This window comes from Eretmochelys imbricata, chromosome 1 (genome assembly GCF_965152235.1).
Source record: "Eretmochelys imbricata isolate rEreImb1 chromosome 1, rEreImb1.hap1, whole genome shotgun sequence".
Lineage (NCBI taxonomy): Eukaryota > Metazoa > Chordata > Testudines > Cheloniidae > Eretmochelys > Eretmochelys imbricata.
Genome location: NC_135572.1, coordinates 41,138,352 through 41,155,474, shown reverse-complemented (window position 1 = coordinate 41,155,474; position 17,123 = coordinate 41,138,352). Strand labels below are relative to the sequence as shown.

The 17,123-nt window shown below is 42.8% G+C and overlaps 1 protein-coding gene across 8 annotated transcripts in view; it reads right to left on the bottom strand.

The window, feature by feature from the left end:
* Nucleotides 1-17,123, bottom strand: part of ZMYM2 (zinc finger MYM-type containing 2) — a 178,085-nt gene that overhangs the window by 68,537 nt on the left and 92,425 nt on the right. For all 8 annotated transcript variants that reach the window (XM_077809171.1, XM_077809145.1, XM_077809186.1 and 5 more), the window contains 2 exons: nucleotides 8,435-8,551; nucleotides 819-969 (listed from right to left, as the gene is read on the bottom strand). In XM_077809171.1, the coding sequence (XP_077665297.1) occupies nucleotides 819-969; nucleotides 8,435-8,551 (268 nt within the window). The remainder of the gene's footprint in view (nucleotides 1-818; nucleotides 970-8,434; nucleotides 8,552-17,123) is intronic.

The window sequence follows — 17,123 nt, the reverse complement described above, 5'->3', positions numbered from 1 at the left end:
GGAAGATGAAAACAAGATTTCCTGCTTTTTCAACACCCAATTGGTTTCTCAACTATGAATAAATGAGTCATCAAATTGAATTAGTTGAATAAACTGAAAGGAAGAAAATACTCTTTGCATCTGCAAAAGAGAACACTGCTGTCAAAAGCAAGTTCAGCACTTCAACAAATTCTGGTTCCAGGTGCATAGCCAGCGACTTCCATCAGTTCAGTGGTTTCACTTTCTTTAAAATTTAACAGCAAACATCTATTGCTTATATTTTTTTTGTACTTAATTAACACAATGTTAATGGATCACAATAATTTTAGGCCTGACATGGATTGTCAATGTCACATTTTGTTTTAAATAAATATATTTTTTAAAAATAAACTTGTATTTAATTTAAATAAAAAAGACCGATTTATTTATTTTTAAATCATCAAATTTTATCCACCCTGCTAAACAGAAAGTTGGTTCAGCCCCTGTGTATGGGTGTAGGCACAGCCACCCAGGTCTCAAAAAGCAACCTTTCTTGATGGAGAAGGGTGCAGAACACTGAAGGGCTTTTAGAAAAAGTGTCTTGGCCCAGTCTTCTTCAACCTGAAATGAGTATTGCAGAAACTCAACAGAATGGAATGCATGGGAGTGTCTGAGGGCTTCAAGAGACCCACTCACCAGGAGGGGGGGGGACTCTGTTCCAGCTCAAATACTACTGAATAAGTTAGTATTTTATACATATTTTAATGTGAAAACTATCATCATCATAAAGCAAAGGTAAACAGATTACAGTAAAAATACAATCAATGAGATCAATACCATAAAAAAGAAAAAAAACATACCTTCACTACAGAATGGTCTTTTGATACCAGAGAAATTCACCATTTCGTGCAGAGTTTTCTCCTCTTGGCAGTATTCACAGTATGTAACTATGCAGTGCAGTTTCTTATAATCATCAGAACAAGTTCTGCTGCAGAACTGGAATACTTTGTTCTAAACACAAAATAAAGTATAAAAAAGTATTAAGATTGGTATAGAGCAACTTTTAAACAAGAATCTGCTTTTAATACACAAATGCTTAAAAAATATGGCATGAGCAAAGGTGCAAGTATATACAAGGTAGTGTGACTTCTACCACTAAAGATAACAGCTTTTGATTAAACTGACACTCAATGCTACAGAAGTTATTTGTCATTAAGTATTTCACATGGAGAAAGTGACAACTGAGAAAGAATACACATTGGTGGATCTTAAAAAACAGTGCATTTCCTTTTGCTATTTTCCTCTTTTTCAATTTACGGACAAATTTCAAGATAGTCTAAGATCAGCTATAATCTCTAAAGCAAAGTAGTTGAATAGGAGATGAAGAGAACTGTGACCTACCTGTACTATAATTATTGTTCTTTGAGATGTGGATACAGACGTGAGGTCCACTCATATGTGTGCAGCCAGTGCGCCGAAGCAATTTGCTTAGAAGTACCCATCGGGGCCACACACATGCCCTCTGTCCCCCTCATAACCCACCTAAGGCTATTTAAGGTTGGCACCACTCTGACCCCACTCAGTTCCTTTGCACTGGAATCCAAGACTGGAGACTTCAGTATAGAGAGGACAATGGGTGGATCATGGAATACACGTCTGCACCCATATCTGAAAGAACAACAGTTACAGAACAGGTAGATAAGCACTTTTTCTTTGAGTGGCTGCAGACATGTATTCCATCAAGATGATTCACAAGCAGTAATGGAAGGAGATGGAGCTCGGAATCTTCTTAATAGCAACTACAGAACTGCCCTTCCAAAGTTTGCGTCTGATCAAGATTCAGTTTTAACATTGTAGTCTTTGGTAAAAAGATGTATGGAAGACAAGCTAGCACCCCAACAAATATCCAATATGAAGTTACTGTAACTGGAGGTCTTCCAGATGTGTGGTCCCTATCTGTATCCCACACGTTGGTACACGTGTACACCATATGCCTGAGTCCAGAAGTTTTTCCAAGCTATCTCCCCTTGTGCTCCTGATGAAGGGTATAAGGGGCAGTGCGAATTGACGCCGCTCCAGTTCCTCCTTTTACTGCAATATAATCAAGTCTGAAGTAGAGGGGAAGGAGGGCAGGCAGTTGAATATAGAAAGGGGCCACATATTTCAATAAACCTCCAGTTACTGTTAAGTAACCACCTCTTCTTCTTCGAGTGCTGGTCCCTATGGGTATTCCACAGATGGGTGACTTGCAAGCAGTGATCAGAGTGGAGGAGGGTGCGCAGATGCTGGTAAAAAGAAAAGGAGTACTTGTGGCATCTTAGAGACTAACAAATTTATTTGAGCATAAGCTTTCATGAGCTACAGCTCACTTCATCGGATGCATGTAGTGGAAAATACAGTGGGGAGATTTTATATACACAGAGAACATGAAACAATGGGTGTTACCATACAGACTGTAACAAGAGTGATCACTTAAGGTGAGCTATTACCAGCAGGAGAGCGTGGGGGAACACACCTTTTGTAGTGATAATCAAGGTGGGCCATTTCTAGCAGTTGACAAGAACATCTGAGGAACAGTGGGGGGGGGGGGAGAGAACATGGGGAAATAGTTTTACTTTGTGTAATGACCCATCCACTCCCAGTCTCTATTCAAGCCTAAGTTAACTGTATCCAGTTTGCAAATTAATTCCAATTCAGCACTCTGTCTCTCATTGGAGTCTGTTTTTGAAGTCTTTTTGTTGAAGAATTGCCACTTTCAGGTCTGTAATCGAGCGACCAAAGAGATTGATGCTTCTCCGACTGGTTTTTGAATGTTATAATTCTTGATGTCTGATTTGTGTCCATTTATTCTTTTACATAGAGACTGTCCAGTTTGACCAATGTACATGGCAGAGGGGCATTGCTGGCACATATCCCATTGGTAGATGTGCAGGTGAACGAGCCTCTGATAGTGTGCCTGATGTGATTAGGCCCTATGATGGTGTCCCCTGAATAAATATGTGGACACAGTTGGCAATGGGCTTTGTTGCAAGGATAGGGTCCTGGGTTAGTGTTTTTGTTGTGTGGTGTGTAGTTGCTGGTGAGTATTTGCTTCAGGTTGGGGGGCTGTCTGTAAGCTGTCTCCCAAGATCTGTGAGAGTGATGGTTCGTCCTTCAGGATAGGTTGTAGATCCTTGACGATGCATTGGAGAGGTTTTAGTTGGGGGCTGAAGGTGATGACTAGTGGCATTCTGTTATTTTCTTTGTTGGCCTGTCCTGTAGACGGTAACTTCTGGGTAACTCTTCTGGCTCTGTCAATCCGTTTCTTCACTTCAGCAGGTGGGTATTGTAGTTGTAAGAACGCTTGATAGAGATCTTGTTGTGTTTATCTCTGTCTGAAGGGTGGCCCTGGGAGAACTGACAGGATGAGGTTGAAGTCCCACTGAAGCCTGGACTTGATGATGAGTGGGAAGTTTCTGATCAAGCCTTTCACAAAGAGTACCGTCATCAGATGCATGAAGATAGAGCACCTTCTTTCCCCTGGTGTAGGGATGCTAACTATTGTTAGGTGTACACAAAGTGAACTAAGGGACAAACCTCGTGCTTTTAGGGCGAGGAAATAGGCAAGGATAATCAGAATGTCTACCGTGGTGAGGGAATGGTGGTGGAGGCACACGCAAGAGAAAAAGGTGCATCATTTAGCTTGGTAGTATGTTCTTGAAGACTCTTTCCTGCTCTGGTTAAGGAGTACCTGGACTGAGGCAGAGTCTGAGCTTACTATGTCCAACACCCATCCAAGCACCAAGCCGTGAGGTGGAGTGAGCTTGGGATGGGAAACCTGAGCCTCCCATGGTCTTGTGTCAGGAGAACCTGAAATGGGCTGATCCTGATGGGCGGGTGTGTGGACAGAACTGTCTTGGCCAATAGGGCATTAGGAGGAGGATGGTGGCTGCGTCTTGGCAAATCTTCCAGAGAACGCGTGGTCCGAGAGGAATGGGAGAAAAGGCATATCAGAGTCTACCCATCCAGGGAAGCAGGAGAGCATCGCCCTATGAGTCACTGCCTATGGCCACACTGGAGCACTATTTGGGCATCTTTCTGTTCATCTGGGACGCAAACAGGTCCCATAGGGGAGTACCCCACTGCGCAAAGATGTTGGTCAGACCTGTGTAATGTATTTCCCATTCATGATCTATGTAGAGACTTCTGCTTAGTCTGTCTGCTAGGGAGTTTTGAGCAGGTGGGAGGTATCCGGGCTGTATGGTAACCTGATTCCTGACACACCAGTGGCACAGTATGACTACCTCAAAGCAGGAGGGGGACAAGATCTCGCTTCTCCCTGTTAGTTTATATATACCATCATGGTGATATTGTCCGATAGGACTTGTAAGCAGAGGAAAAGTATGAGGGGAAAGAATGCCTTGCAGGCTAGGTGGACTGTTCCGAGTTCCAGCAAGTTTACATGCAACCTAGTTTCCCATGGTGTCCACATCCCCTCGGCTGCATAGCACTCCAGGTGAGTACCCCATCCTGTAAGGGAGGCCCTTGGTATGGAAGAGCTGAAAGGGATCCCCACCATGACCTTGGCTGGGTTGGACCACCAACCAAGAAAGGCAAGAACTTCTGAGGGAACAGTGACTCAGGAGTCAATGTGGTCCCTGGTTGCCTGGTAGGTTGAGTGGACCCAGACTTGTAGGCACCACAAGTGGAGCCTGACAAAAAATGTCATATGTGCATCAGGCCATTGTACAACTAAGATTTCTAAACTACAGAATAACTATTTATAGCAAATATATACAGTAACTCTTCTAAAGATTACAAGAGCGAAGGGGAACAGGGTTTTGACTCAGGCCATGTGGCGATAAGCGGGAACTGGAGTGGTGTTGACCTGCACCACCCCTTACACCATCAGGTGAAAGCATAAGGGAAGATACTGTGCATGTGTGGGTCAATGGACACTGCTTGGAAAAACTTCCAGACTCAGGTGCATGGCGCATATATGTACCCATGTTTGGGATACATAGAGGGACTAGCACTTGAAGAAAACACATTATTGAGAAATTTGACCAAAGTCACTTGGGCCCTCATCAAATGAGCCACCAGTCTCCAAGGAGATGTGGTCTGAGCAACGCCATTTGCTGTCATAATGCAGAAAGTAATTTAACTATGTGGAAACCTTTTGACCCTTCATCAGATCTGCAGAAGAGACAAAAGTTGAGGTGATGCCTTAAATTATCTAATACCAATGTTCATCTCATATCCAAGGAACGATGATGCTGTTCATTCACATCTGAGTGAGGCTTGGTGCAACTGTGACACCACTTTTGGATACAGAGGTTCTACTATTAAGGCTTGCAGTTCACTAACTCTCCTCATAGAAATTATAGCTTTTTATTTTTATTGCTGTCTTTTGGCAAAGGGGAGACAGAGCAAGTTGCTAGTGGCTCAAAATGGAGGACCCATGAGGGAAGCCAGTATAGTACTGAAGTCCCACAAGGCAATCATTGAGGAGGAGGAGGACAACACCTTTTAGAAAGATAGCTATCACGGACTTGGAAAATCCCAACTTCCCTTGCATCATAGGATAAAGTGCTGAGCTCAAGCTGAGAGACAGATCTGAGGACCTAAGTTGTAACAGGTAATCCAAAACTTCTTGAATATGTGGTAGCATCAGTTGAATTCCCCAAGCCAATGACCAAATTAGGTAAACCTGGGAGAAGGATCTCTCCTACAAAGTAGGACTTGCTGCACTGCTTGAGAACACTGTTCTTCCTCCTCATCTAACCATGCAGTACCCACGCGATTAGGTGCAGACTGCTTGGTGCTTGATACCATATCTGACCAGGGTGTTGTGTCAGTGGGTAAGGAATGAGGGGGAGAGATCTGGGAGGTTGAACCAACAGATTGTGAAGGTTAGAAAGTCAGCACTGTCTCAGCCAAACTAGTGCAATGAGTATAACTCTCACATGATCCAACTTCAGTTTGAGAATAACATGAGGGACAAGTGGGATCTGGGGGAGTGCATACATCAGGGCCAATACACAATTCAAATGGAAGGCATTGGTTAATGAGCCAGACTGAGAACACCCCCCCGCCCCGGAGTGCAAAACTGACTGCATTTCTTGGTGTCTTTCATCGCAAACAGGGCAACTGTCTGAATGCCCTATTCTTTGAAACTGGATCTCAGCATATGGCCCTTCACAGACCACTGGTGACTTTGGGAGAAATTCCTGCAGAAATGATTGACCAACCGATTCGGTGAACCTGGTAAGTGTGCAACTGTGGGAATGATGTCTTCCTCGATGCAAAAATGTCAAAACATCATGGCTTCCTGACAGAGCTGGTTGGAATCGACTCCTCCCTGTCTGTTCACATAGTACATTGTAGTGGTATTGTCATTAAGTATGTGAATCGCTGCACACCCTTGATCTAGTCCCAAAAGGCCAGGCACACATTGTCAATCACTCAAAGCTCCAGGACACTGATATGAAGGGAAGCTTCCTGTTTAGTTAATACACCCCTGTACTTTCAGTGTCCCTAGATGCATCCTCCAACCTATTGTGGAGGCATCAGTAACTATAGTCCTGGTCACTGGAGGACAGGCGAAGGGAACACCTTTACATACATTGCTCTGATCTCACCACCACTGTAAAGACTTCAGAATCACCACTGGCACTCGGACGTGCCTGTCTAAATTTGGGCAACAGACCAAATTCAGCTATGATTGAAGAAGACAAAAGTCACAACACCACACACTGGATTACATAAGTGCCTGCAGCCACATGACCTGAAGTTGAAAGGTGAGATTGCAGGTACAGACACAGGCAATGAATTGTTCAGTATCATTCATGCAGGAGAAAAGCCCTCCAACTCGTAGAGCCTATTGGGCCCCGCTTAACTTGATTTTTTTGTTGACATTAATTTTGACTTTCCTTTGTTCAAAATCAGCCCCAGCCAGACTAAGAGATCCAACATTAACTCAATGAGACAGAGGACTTGGTCTTTGGACTTGTCCCTCACTAGCCAATCATCCAGGTCCTGGAAGACGTGAATTCCCATCCTCCTGACATGCCAAAGGGGATTACTGTGTTACTGATAATGTTGGCCTACCACTATGAATCTCAGAAACTTTCTATGGCTTAGGAAAATCTTCACATGGAAGTAGGCATCCAGAAGATTGAGGGCAGCAAACCAGACATTCTGCTCTAACGTTGGGAGAACTGTAGCTAAGATTACTATACGGAATATTATATTTTTGATGTACTTCTTGAGACCTCGGAGGTCCGGAATATGTCTCATCCCTTCATGGGGTTTGGGGATCAGGAAATAATGGGAGTAGAATCCCTTTCCCTGATGTTGAATGGGAACTTCCTCTACTCCTCCCAAAGTGTAGAGTCTCGATTTGCAGTAGAAGCACTGACTGATGAGAGGGTTCCCTGAAAAGGGACAAAGTTGGGGTGTGTGACAGGGGGGACAGACAGGAATTGGATGGCATAATCCAATCCTACCATGCTTAGAATCCATACATCTGTGGTTACTGTTTCCTGAACACTGTAGAAAAGGGACAAATCTGTCCCTAAATGGCAGGAAAGTGGAATGGAAGTTGACGACTGGTATGTTGACCTCCACAGGAAAGCCAATTTGACTGCTTGCCTAAAACTGATCAACTGCTTGCAAAAGGAACACTTCTCCTTAATATGCCCTTCTCCGAGGAACAATACGCACTGATAATGGGGACTGCTACTGCTGATAACTACTTCATAGGAGGAACAGTGCTGGAAACCTTGTGAAGGCATTGCTCCAGGCAAAAATCAACTATTTAACAATCTAACAATCTAACTCTAGGGGTCTACTACTAACTGTAATTACATATTAAAGAAACCACAGAGAAAACTCTCAGACAACAATATATGAGGTAAATACCTCATGAAATGCTTAAACTCAAGCCGTGGGTGATGACAAGGAACTGAGGAGGGTTAGGGCAGCACCACCTTCAAAAAGCCCTAGGAGCTACAAGAGGCCAAAAGCAGCATGCACCACACAGTTGATATTACTAAGCAAAGTTCTCCAGCACTGGTACACACACACACACCTGAGTGGAATACATATCTGCAACTACTCAAAGAAGAAGCAGGCTTCAACCTCTACAGCTGAGGTAAGAAAAGAGAATTATCTTTTACTTTAAATTCTAGATCCTTTTTGCTATATATGATATGGTCCTTGAGAGCACGCACATGTGCATGCACACACTCTCGCAAAACCTTTTGATTCCATCAGTAACACACAAATTTAATTATAGGTTTAACATGATTAATATCCAATTTTTGCTAATTAAAACATTAAAAAGAAAAGTTATGCAAACTTTAAGGACTACCCCACTATTAAGGAGGTACACATTTAAACAAATATAGGTTACTTATGAAGGGGTTTTTAAACCTATTTGGCAAGTACACGTAACCACTCCCTACTTCTGCTTCAGTATTATCAAGGAACTTACCTCCCACTCCAGTACTTCTGGCTTTGAACAAAAAGAACCTTTGCAATAATTGCATTTCAGTTGAATGTCACTTGGAGACACAAACTGACCATTGGTTGAAGACTGCACACTAAGAGTCTGAAAAATATAAAAACATATACACATCACTGTAGAAACTATGTTCTACAAATTTACATTTTTCTTAATTAAAATACATTTCATTAAAGTTACACTGTTAATGACAATATAGGTTTTTATATTATTGAATTCAGGAGCTTTCCTTGTAGAAGGCACAACAGATAACCCTTTCCACTTCTGATTGATTCTCTCCACCTCTCTCAATTGCTTACAGGTGTTTTCCCTCATCTTCACAATCTCCTACTCTTGCTCGTTATAATCCATTTGTTTCACCTACGATGATCTTCAGTCTTGTTTCTCCTACATTCTCATCTACTGTACTCAATGTTAAGGACCTCTTTAGGCTTCTCCTTGTGTGTATGCATAAAACTGAAGAGCACCCCCGTGCCTCATCACTGATCAGCTGACAATCAGTCATGTAGCTTGAAATAAACATAGTTTGATAGTTCTAGATGGGAATCATCATTTATATCAGAGGTTTTGTATGAAAGGAACTAGACAAAGCAATATTTATAAAGAACCCCCCCCCCAAAAAAACCAAGGCAGATTAACACTACCCTGCCCTCAGGCAAAAGTCTGAGAATGGAGAAGCCATATATCGTGTCTTAAATGGTCAAACTTAAATGGTCTCCATTCTAGCAGATCAGATGAGGAAACAAATGCCAGAGTAGAGGGCCATCTACTGAGAATACCCTGCACCCAGTTTCCAGAAAAATCTGGGAATACGTGCTGTGTCCCAACGGGCTCAACTGCCATGGCAAGAAGAGGCACTCGCTCAGGTAACCAGATCTCACGCCATTTAGGGCTTTTAGATTCAAGAAGACATCGTGTATTGCATTTGGAAGTGTACAGAAAGCCAACATCACAGCTGAAGAATGGATGTAAAATATTCCCTGCAGTAAATACCACTTTGATGAAAAACTCCGTTCTATACCAGAAGCTTTCCATCGGTCTTATAGACCCATTATGGACATCAGTCTTTGCACATCACTAAATCAACCACCAACTAGATTGGCATATTCTCTGTGCTGTGGTCATGCCAGAGTCTCAATCAAAGGTGATCACAGAAATCTGAAGAAATTTGAGATACCACTAGCTTCCCCACACCCACCTTCTTAATAGCCTTTCCCAATAGGGAAAGATTATAAACAGGACAAAAACAAGTTTGAAACTTTTTTTATTTTAGTTTTAAGTAGGGAACTAATCAAAGTTTGGGATAAGCTTTAACCTCAAACAATAATGGACTCATTACCACTGCTCAAGCTGATTTCAAAAGTCATGCTGGTCCAGGGTTTAACACACATTTCTCAGGACAGCTCTCCTTGAAACTTGGAGTTCACAGATGTGCTTCACTGGCATAAAAATGGCTCATCAAGTAACATACCAACATACATTGGTCTGGTGCAAGACCCAACTTTACACAAGTGTATCATCAGGAGTTTGCATGAGTTTTCATACTGGTGCACTAATGTAGGTGAGGCCTCAAAGTAAAACTGGCCTAACCTCAAAAAGAAAAGATCATCTTTTGTTTCTTCAGACAACATCATTATAACTTGAACCCAGTGCAACGTCCACAAACAGTACTCCATACAAGCATTTCAGGGCCTCTGAATCTTCACACCTGTCACATTATGTCCTGCACAGATCTCTGCAGTATTATGTAATAGGTTTATTTAAACTTGATCACATTTTGGCTTGTTCTGTTGCCTGCTTTAAATGGTTCTATTCTGTATTGGGAGCTGTGCAAGTGCTATGAAGAGTAGGATATACAACTTGCTACATCCTCATACTTGCAGATATCAGGACAAAGTCATCACCTCCCTCGAAACGTTACTGGACTGGTGACTACAATTTATTCTGATAAACAATCATGCCTTTGTGTGTTGGTGTTCAAGGAGTAAAATAGTATGATTTTGTTTAAGTTGAAGTTTTCTTGTTCTGCTGATTTTTTCCTTTGTCTTATTACAGAAAATGCTCTCTTGCATGTTTCTCTCCAGAATCAAGGAAGGAGTAGTCTGAGTGTAGAGAGAAGATCTCTCTCTGGGTCCTTCAACTCCCGATTCTGTTCCTCTCCCCACTATCCACTCCTCCACTAAGTGCAGGGGAGGCCCTAGGGAGTTGCACTGGGTCGGAAATGAGCAGGTACTAAAGCAACATGCAGAGGGAGGTGGTTCCTTTTTATCAGAGCTTTGGAATATGGGAGATGTTGCTGAAACAGTTGACAGGCACTTGTGACAACCCCTAGGCAATAAAGTACATTAGAAATGTTATGTCCCCATACCGCTGATTTTTTTTTTAAACAAAAATGACAATCGCTAAAAAGGGAGGGCAAAGGAATTTTTTTTTTTTTTAAGTGTTAAAGGTGATCAAAAAAACTGGTTATGTGGCTTTTTTGCTTCTTTTGATATATAAAAGTCCTGAAAGGATTTTATTTAATGTTCCCCTGCTCTTCTTCATATATTAGAAATTCAAGTCCTGTCTAGGCTGGAAGACTAATGACTGGACAAGTAGCAAAATGGTTACATGACAAAAGTGAAAATTAAAGAGCTGAGAACAGAGATTTTTAGTCAGAAAATTCAAAATTTGTTTTAATTAATATTTAAAGTTTAATGACTAATATTTTAGATAATAATGGAAATGGTTGTTTATGAGATTTAATATACACACATCTTCAATTAAAATACAGCTCACAACAAGCACCACAGAGGTCTACCAGAGATTGCCAGGGAAGACCAGAATTTACATTTCTAATATTTCTAAAATAAAGAACAAGCAAAGAAGAATTTTTTAAAATATCAAAATAATCCTTCTGGCCATTTATAATACCTTATTTGAGCTCATCTATAAGACCTCTACCCCACTCACAATTTTCTTCTTCTTTAAGGTTAACTTCTGCCATGTGTTTACAATTGATCGAGTTTACAATTGATTGATTATTGTTTTTTCCCCTAACTCTGTCTATCCTTACATTGCAAGCTGCTCAAAGAGAACCTCCTTCTTGAATGTCTGGAAAGCGTCTAGCACATAGTGTATACTACACTTAGAATAAATAAAGCAGCAAAAAAAGGGCACAAGCCCATTTAAAAAAAATTTCCAGGCACCTTTATGTTATTTTTTATTCATATTTTTATTAAAGTTGTATTTTAAATTACACATTTGTTCCCTTCTTTGTTGAGCTGTCATCTGAGCCAACAATGGTCATGTTTCGTTGCAGCTGCTCGAGGGCTTTCCCTGAATACAGAGGACATAGGAAGTGCCAGGCACAGATGAGACCATCAGAGACCACAATCAGGCTTGCATCCAAGCAACTTAAACAGGTGACATAGCCAGTGCTCTGAGCTGTCAGACTGTCACTAAAGAGTGGAACAGGAACAGTCTTGGACTGCACTGGGAGAACTGAAGCACTAATACAATTGCTAAGCCCAGCACTTACATTCTACACTGGCACTGCAACTGGTGGAAGGTGACAAAGTGCTGAATAACATGGAAGTTAGAGTTGCTCTGAGCAAGGGCAGTTCAAACTGCAGTAGCAATTTTGCATATGGATGCATGTGTTACTGGGCTTCTAGGAGGTCCAAACAATAGATAGCACACCAAGTATTTCTGGTTTTGACAAAGCTAAAATGAACCACCCAGAAAGAATCAAATTGTTCCAATCAGTGAAATAATGTAAACGGAAAAAAAATCAGAGTACATAAAATGTATCTGTTCCTTAGAAGAGCTAATTTATCAGTCACCCATCCACCCAGGATTGTTCCACAAACAAACCTCAACAACATTACAGCCAGTAGCGTAGCTGGGGAGGGGGGGAGGCGCTGGGTGGGGCAACGGCCGCTCCCCCACTAAGCAGAAGTGGCTCCTTTTTAAGTCCTTGGCGCCTTTTAAAATTTTTACTCACCCGGCGGCACTCCGGGTCTTCGGCAGCGGTTCAGGGGGAGCAGACATAAAAAAAGGCACCACTCCCTGGTACTCACTCACTCGGGTCTTTGGCAGCATTGCGGTGGTGGGGGGGGTCCTTCAGTCCCAAACACCAGATTGAGTGAAGGACCCGACAACGAAGTGCTGCTGAAGACCTGGAGCGCTGCCAGGTGAGTACAAGGGGGTGGCGCCTTTTTCTATCTCCACTCCGCCTGTTTTTTCCACCTGGCTACACCACTGGTTAAGAAAAAAACCTATGTCCATTACATCTTCAGTACAGGACCGTCAAATATTTTCTCCACTACTATCAGACTCATACCACGGATTTCCACCACCAGCATGCCACCCTCCCATCACACGCATTCCATGGCAGAGGATGAGAGAGAAGAGAGAGAACAGCATACTACCTGGCCACCAACAAAATGGGCAACAAGCTGCAGGATATTCTACTTAAAGAAGTCTGAAACCCACTAGATCCAGCACTCTCTAGGCACACTAGAAAACAGATGTCGAGACATGACGAAAGAGAAGACTATTTAAGAAAGGCACTTTGCTCCCATTCAGGGCTGAGGCTACTGGCAAGATGACCTTGCAAGCTCATACTGCAGCACCACATCTTCATAGAGAAGGAATTTCCAGCCTCAGTTTCCTCAAATCTCAAGTTCAGACATAAAAAAAATCTTCAGTTGTCTCAGTGGACTTAATGGCAGCACAATGTTGGATGGAGACATTAATATGATTAGCATGTTTAGGATATATGGAAAGGCCTCAGACATTCTTGCATAGTGTTTCACCAGCAACCACCTACGGAACAGCCGCCTTAGGTAAACATGCCTGGTCTTCTCTCAGTCACAAGGACGAATGCTTACACTCAACTGCTCAAGGAAAGGAGAACAGTATTTATATATTAGCATAAATGCCATAGCATACACCTCAAGGGAACTGTTCAAATGCTTTTAATGTGTTACCAAGTAATTTTTATTTGGAAATGAAAGGATTATTCAAGAGAAGATACATTATCAGAGTGGGAAACATAGCAACCTACCTTAAGAGTAGAATGAAAGAATAAGATTGTGGATCAAAGGGATTTGATCAAAGTATCACCTTGCATTTTCTCTCTTAATGGTGCAGAACCACCCATGACCAGCAGAAATTAAAATCACTTGTGGAACCCTATATTCACTCCTTTCTGCAAAACTTTCAGCTCTTTACGATTAAAAGCAAACCATACAGAGTGGCTGGATGACAAATTGTTGGGTAACAGTTAATACTAATTCATGTCAAACTCATTTTAACTGAGTAAATCCCAGTTTGAGAGGATTCACTTAAAAAGGACTATTAAAGAAAAAACCAGGTACACTACTAGGCACATTATTACCTATTACTGTTGAGATGGGCAAAAGGTGAAGCTAAATTTACATTAGCCAACAGAAAATTCAGAGTATTGTATTAAGTCAATTATTTAATCCATCACATGATTTGTAGTACTGCTGCTCACATGGTTAATTAAACACGTAAATCCATCACCCATTGCTTGAAGCATTGCACATGCATTGGTGGTTGAGTGTCCCACACTTTTGTGAGGGAATCTCATATTTTGTGAATAAAATCAAGCAGATTCAGAATTAATTGCCTTTTTCCATAGATGAAAGGAAACATCTTGACTGAAGAGGGCAAAAAAAACTGGTTTCCTCTTCTTGAGTTCAGTGCCATGTAGTTCACTCTGGTATTAGAGATGACAGGAATACTTCATGCCACAACCTGTGTTTCAGATCTCTGTCCTTCCTCTCTGAATATACCCCGAAGAGTGGAACATGGGTGAACTGCTGATAGATATTATCAACTCTTCCTTCAGAGGAGTTGGCTTCTATTAAGTACAGTAACTCCCCACTTAACATCCTCTCACTTAACGTTGTTTCAATCTTACGTCCCTGCTCAATTACAGAACATGCTCCATTTAAAGTTGTGTAATGCTTTGCTGTAACGTCATTTGGCTGCCTGCTTCGTCCACAGCTGGCAACCTCCCTATCAGCTCCCGTACACCCCGCCTCCCACTCCAATGCCTCCCGCCCGCCGGCAGACCCCGCATATCAGCACCTTACCCCTCCACGACCCACCTACTGCCCGCGGCAATCAGCTGGATTGCGGCATTCGGGGGGCAGGGGCAAGAGCGAGGACTTGGTGCGCAGACTCCCCCTCCCTCCCCGCCTCCTGAATGCCGCAAACCAGCTGATTGCCGCAAGCAAGAGGGGGAAGGCTGCGCTTCGAGTCCTCACTCCTCTCCCCTCCCTCCTTGCCCCTGAACACCGCAAGCCAGCTGATTGCCACAGGCAGGAGGGAGGGGGGAGAAGCGAGGACATAGTGTGCCTCCCCCTCCCTCCCCTGCCTCCTGCCTGCAGCAATCAGCTGGCTTGCAGCGTTCGAGAGGGAGGGGGAGCCTGCGAGCGGTGTCCTCACTCCTCTCCCCTGAATGCCGCAAGCCAGCTGATTGCCGCGGGCAAGAGGCAGGAGCGAGGACGGGGCGTAAGGAGTAAAGGGGGAGAGGGGGAAGAAGAAGCGGGTGAAGGGTGGGGGTTTGGGGGAAAAGGGGTGGAGTGGGTGGGCCGAGGCTTAAGCCCCCCGCCCCTGGTGCTTGCAGAGTAGGGGAAGCTGCAGCTGCACAACATGCTTCTCCTAGCCTACAGCACCTTCAGCCTCCTTGCCTGCCTCATTTGTCGCCAGTGCCAGTGGGCGGTGCCTGTGCGGGGTAAGGCGGGGACACCTCCCAACTATAGTACTGTACTATATGGCAAAAAAAGTTTCCCTGGGACCTAACCCCCGCATTTACATTCATTCTTATGGGGAAACTGGATTAGCTTAACATCATTTCACTTAAAGTCGCATTTTTCGGGAACATAACTACAACGTTAAGTGAGGAGTTACTGTAAGTCATCACCTGAAGTGGACGATTTAGCCAACTACCACTAAGTATCTGACCTTCCATCTCTGGTTAAAAGTATTTAAAAGATTGCACCAAGACAATTTGTGGATGCCTCAGATCATTTTAGTCCATGTTAACCTGGGCTGGGCACAGACCTAGTATAGCACAGACACTGTAAAGGTAGCACTGGCTGATCTCCTATGAAAGAGGAACAGCCAGTAGCCATGCCAACATTTGTAGATCTGTCAGCTGCTTTCAGTATCATGGATGAAACACTGTCTGGTCTGCAAGGCCAAGCAGGAGCAGACAGGATTGTCCTTTAGTAGCTTTCTCTCTCAAGAGATACCAAACTGCTTTTCAGCCTCAAGAACTCTCACATGTAGAATTCTACAGGATTCATCATAATGAACAAAGGGGGTAGGTGGGAATGACAAATATACACATGACTGCTGGGAAGGTTAGCAAGAGGCATGGGTTATAGTTTTTCAATATGCTGACAACATTAGGGTGACCAGATGTCCTGATGTTATAGGGATAGTCCCAATTTTGGAGGCTTTTTCTTATATAGGCACCTATTACCCCCCACCCCCTGTCCTGATTTTTCACACTTGCCTTCTGGTCACCCTACACAACACCCAGCTCTATTTTGTTATTTCATCCAATCTAGACTGTGCTGTTAGATGCCTTACCAGATGTTTGATAAAGACTGGGGCACAGATGAAGGCTATCTGGCTGAAGATCAATCTGGAGAAGATTGATGTGATGCTGGTAGATTTGTGAGAAGCAACCAGAAAATGCAGGGGGGGGGGATTACGTCTGCTCCCATAAATGTGCAAATTTTAACAACATATGGGAAGCCATTTGGGGGTATTGCTGGATCCCCAGTCACTGCTGGACAATCATATAGCAACAGTATTAAGAAGACTTTATTCCATTTTTGTTTAATCTGGAGATTGCAACAATTTCTTTCAGATGCAGACTAGGCTATTGTCATTCATACCTTTCTCACCTAAAGATTTAACTACTGCAGTGCAGTCTATATGGAGGCTACACCTTAAATCAAACCAGAAACTGAAGCTTGTGAGGAACGTGACAGTCCATTTGGTAAGTAGCGTATCCCACCAGAAAAACAGGGTATCAGTGCTCTGGGATGTGCATTGGCAACCTATTTGTTCTCTGGGTACAGTTTAAGTGGCTCATTTTCATCTGCAAGTCCTCAATGGCACAGAATGTAACAGTTTCAGAGAAAGTCTCTGTCCCCATGACATATTGCCGTAGTTGCAGTCAGTGGAGCCCCATATGGTAGGTATTCAAACATGAAGGACCCTCAACTTTGGAATTCACTTCCTGGCCCACTTTGTCTGAAAGATCCAGAATTTGTTATCCTTCAGTGCACGCTGCAGGGCTCATCTTTGTACACATGCTTTTTTGGGGGGGAAGGATGTGGTAAGGACTGATATTGGCGGGTGTGCCCACGTATTGCTGGGATATATTTTGTATTGGTTATTTTCAGATTTTTAGGTTCTGAGTTTTATTCTTTATGAAATTGTACTTTTCATTATGTCAAAGTTGCCTGTGGCCCGAGATAGGCTTTTTTTTTTTTTTAGTTTTAGTGCAAAAATCAAAATAAGCTATGTAAAAGCCAGATATTTTAATATGCACATATTTAACACACGCATCAACAAATATATACATATATATTTTCAGGGAGGAAGAGATTTAACACAACAGCTA